General features: G+C 39.9%; 1 protein-coding gene across 1 annotated transcript; it reads left to right on the top strand.

The window, feature by feature from the left end:
* The first annotated feature begins 259 nt into the window (after nt 1-259).
* Nucleotides 260-1,295, top strand: LOC147888751 (BTB/POZ domain-containing protein At1g01640-like). Its single transcript, XM_087392356.1, has 3 exons — nt 260-430; nt 530-697; nt 810-1,295. The coding sequence occupies exons 1-3, from the start codon at nt 260-262 to the stop codon at nt 1,293-1,295; spliced, it is 825 nt and encodes a 274-aa protein (XP_087248482.1).
* Nucleotides 1,296-2,955: the final 1,660 nt, after the last annotated feature.

Below are 2,955 nucleotides of genomic sequence, written 5' to 3'. Positions count from 1 at the left end.
TGCCAATTGGTCGGGCCGAAGCTACGGAAACATTTGGAAGGCCCAGTGGACAATAAACTACAATTTGTGAAGCATCAAAATGAGCAATCCAACTCCCAATGTTTCAAGCCCCGCAATGCGCGCAAATCAGCGACAAAATGAGGGGAGCAGCGTTTCGTCCGTACCAGATGTTCGGGGGTCTCCGACCTGATCCGTTTCCGTCGGGCAATGGCTAATTATAAATAAAGAAGGATGAAGTCGTTCTCGATTAGGTCAGACCATGGCGTGCTCTGTTTGTGGCCCTCAGGGTGAGTATCGTAAGGCCCGAACACGCTGCGGCTACAGCATATGTGCACGCTGCCTTAGCGGTACAAGAGCGCTTCTTGACCTGGGCAAGAAGCTCGACACGCACGCTGAGGTGGATGAGTGCGCCGTGAGCGCTGCACAGAAGGTGAGATCAGCTGGCTTCCCTTGTCCTGATGTCTGCATATTATAGGAGTAGCATCGAAGAGATATTATAGGAGTGTCGGTGACGTCTGCATGTCAACAGGGTACATTGGACGAGACGTGCAAAGTCATCCTACGACATGTAAAAGCCACTTCAAAGCAAGTAAAATATTTGCAAGCCGGGGAAGACGCCCTCGCCCAACGATTGCCAATTGACTTGAAATTAGTGACTTCCGATGGGCAAGCCGTGCCTGTACACAGCTTCGTCCTGGTCAGCCTCCTTACTCTTAATTGAACTCACCTTCTAAACTTTACTACACACAGGCTCCTATGGTCTGAAAATTCCAGCAACTTTTATACTTTTTCTGTCTTGGTGATTGCAGGCCATGAGATCACCCATTTTTGGGGCTCTCGTGGACGTCAATGCCTACCAAGAGGCACACAAGGGATTGATTCCCATTCCAGATATGAGTCACGAGGAATTGAAACAATTGGTAAAATTCATGTACTCCGGACACCTTGAACTCCACGTGCTGCAAAACCATGCCCTTTCACTTTTGCTAGCGGCAGATAAGTATAACATACCGCTTCTAATGGAAATTTGCCAAGCCCATCTTTTGACAACAATGGATCCACTCCATGTGTTGGTGCTCGCCGAAAGCCTTAGCTCTCCGAGCATGCTTCAAGAAGAAGCAATGCGCAGGATTCTATCCAATTACGAAAATGTGATCTTCTCAAAGGCCTACCTGGAGTTTACAATAAAGAATCCAATGCTTGGGGTACGTGTTGCCCAATGTGGGGCTGGAAGACGTCTCATTGATTTTAATACAGCCCAGACAAAAAATTCAACCTCAACCGGAAGCCTATGAAAATGTTGTATGCTACTTTACCTTGAATCTTTTGTGGCCCTTTTGTTGGTGCATCATTTGGCATGAGGCCTTCTGTTGAGCAGATTCTCTGTGCTCTTCTCTTGTATTGCTCATTCGTATTTTCTCCTCCTTTTGTTCAATTTTCTTGAATCAAAGCTATGTTTTTCCCCTTTGTTGCTCAGACATGTATATGTACAAGAAAACTTTGTGTTTTGGAATGATGGAGTTGTTGAACTCTCTCAATAGAAACACCAAACTTTTGATGGGCTTATATGCCTCAAGCATTGCACAGCTATTCTGAGGTTTCAAAGCGAGGACCTCCATGATGGCAAATATTGCAATCTAATTTAGAGGTGAGAGACCTTTAGGAAATGCTAAATGTTTACAGAATGTTTATCAATAAATAATTGAACATAGGTCATCAAAAATCTTCTCTAATTGTCTAGCACCACAATCTATTTTAGATGTGAACTCATATTTCAGTAAGAGTGAGTTAATGCATCATTTACGGACATAATTTTTTATCACAAATAGCATGAGAATAATGTCATGAACTTCGTGACCAGGAAAATAACCTATATAGTAGATGAAAATTATTGCTAGAAAATTTTGTATTATCGACATAAATTAGCAAAGCTTTATTAGCAATGTTGTTTGTATCCATGATTTGCTAAATAGATGAAAATTATCGCTAGAAATTTCATATTATTGACATAAATTGGCAAATCCTTAATAGCAATGTTGTTTGTATCCACGATTTGCTAAAATGTTACTAGTGGTTATAAAAGTAAACACCACTGGTATATTAATAATGTCCATAGTATAGTGTCTTTTTCCAATACTAGTATCTCCTATTTGCTACCAGTTTTCTGCTTTCAAATGTCTTCCAAGAGTCACAAGCTCTCTCCATTTGTCAAGACTGTAGTCCATGGCTCCTATGGATAGCTTCCTATAATAAGGCATACCACAATTTAGATATGAGAGGTTGAAGGTAAAGGAGAGAGTCTTTTTTGTGATTGCATGGGTTTACAGGCCTTGCATTGCGAGGCTATTTTCAAGTTTCAAAGCGAGGAAGTGCTACATGGAAAATACTACAATCTAGTTTAGAGGCGAGTAATCTTTAGGAAATGTTGAATGTCTACAAAATCTTTATCAAGAAATAATCAAACATCTTAGTATTTATTGAATGTGACGCTCCACATTTTTGTGTGACACTCCATATTTTGTGTATAAATTTCTTTTTACTTTTAGTAGTAGTAGTTATTTATGTGAAATTTATTTTCATGTCAATTTTGGGTTTTGAAAATACTAATAAGTGATTTGAGATTTAACAAATCCAAGAAAAAATATATATATGCATGGGAGTTGTGTTCGGAGTTTGTAGGTTTAAAGGAAGGTCCAACTTTGTGGATTCTAAATAAGAACTTGGAAAGGAGTGATTGATTTAAAAAGAACTAAAGTTATTGCTAGAATGGTCCAAGAATGGAGCAAATTGGCCGTGAAGGTCAAGAAAAGCAGGATAAAGTGGAAAAGCCAGCTAAAAGTGGGGAAAAGCAAGTCGCACCTTTCTTGCATAAAAATAGTAGTCACTATTTCAACCATAACTTTTGATTCTCAACTCGAATTCAGGAGCTCTTTTTTTTGTTGAAAAGCTAGGATT

The sequence above is a fragment of the Dipteris shenzhenensis genome, chromosome 21 (genome assembly GCF_047967505.1).
Source record: "Dipteris shenzhenensis isolate YYH24624 ecotype China chromosome 21, Dip_SZ_1.0, whole genome shotgun sequence".
Lineage (NCBI taxonomy): Eukaryota > Viridiplantae > Streptophyta > Polypodiopsida > Gleicheniales > Dipteridaceae > Dipteris > Dipteris shenzhenensis.
Note: the sequence above shows the minus strand (reverse complement) of the source record. Positions and strands in the feature narration are given on the sequence as shown.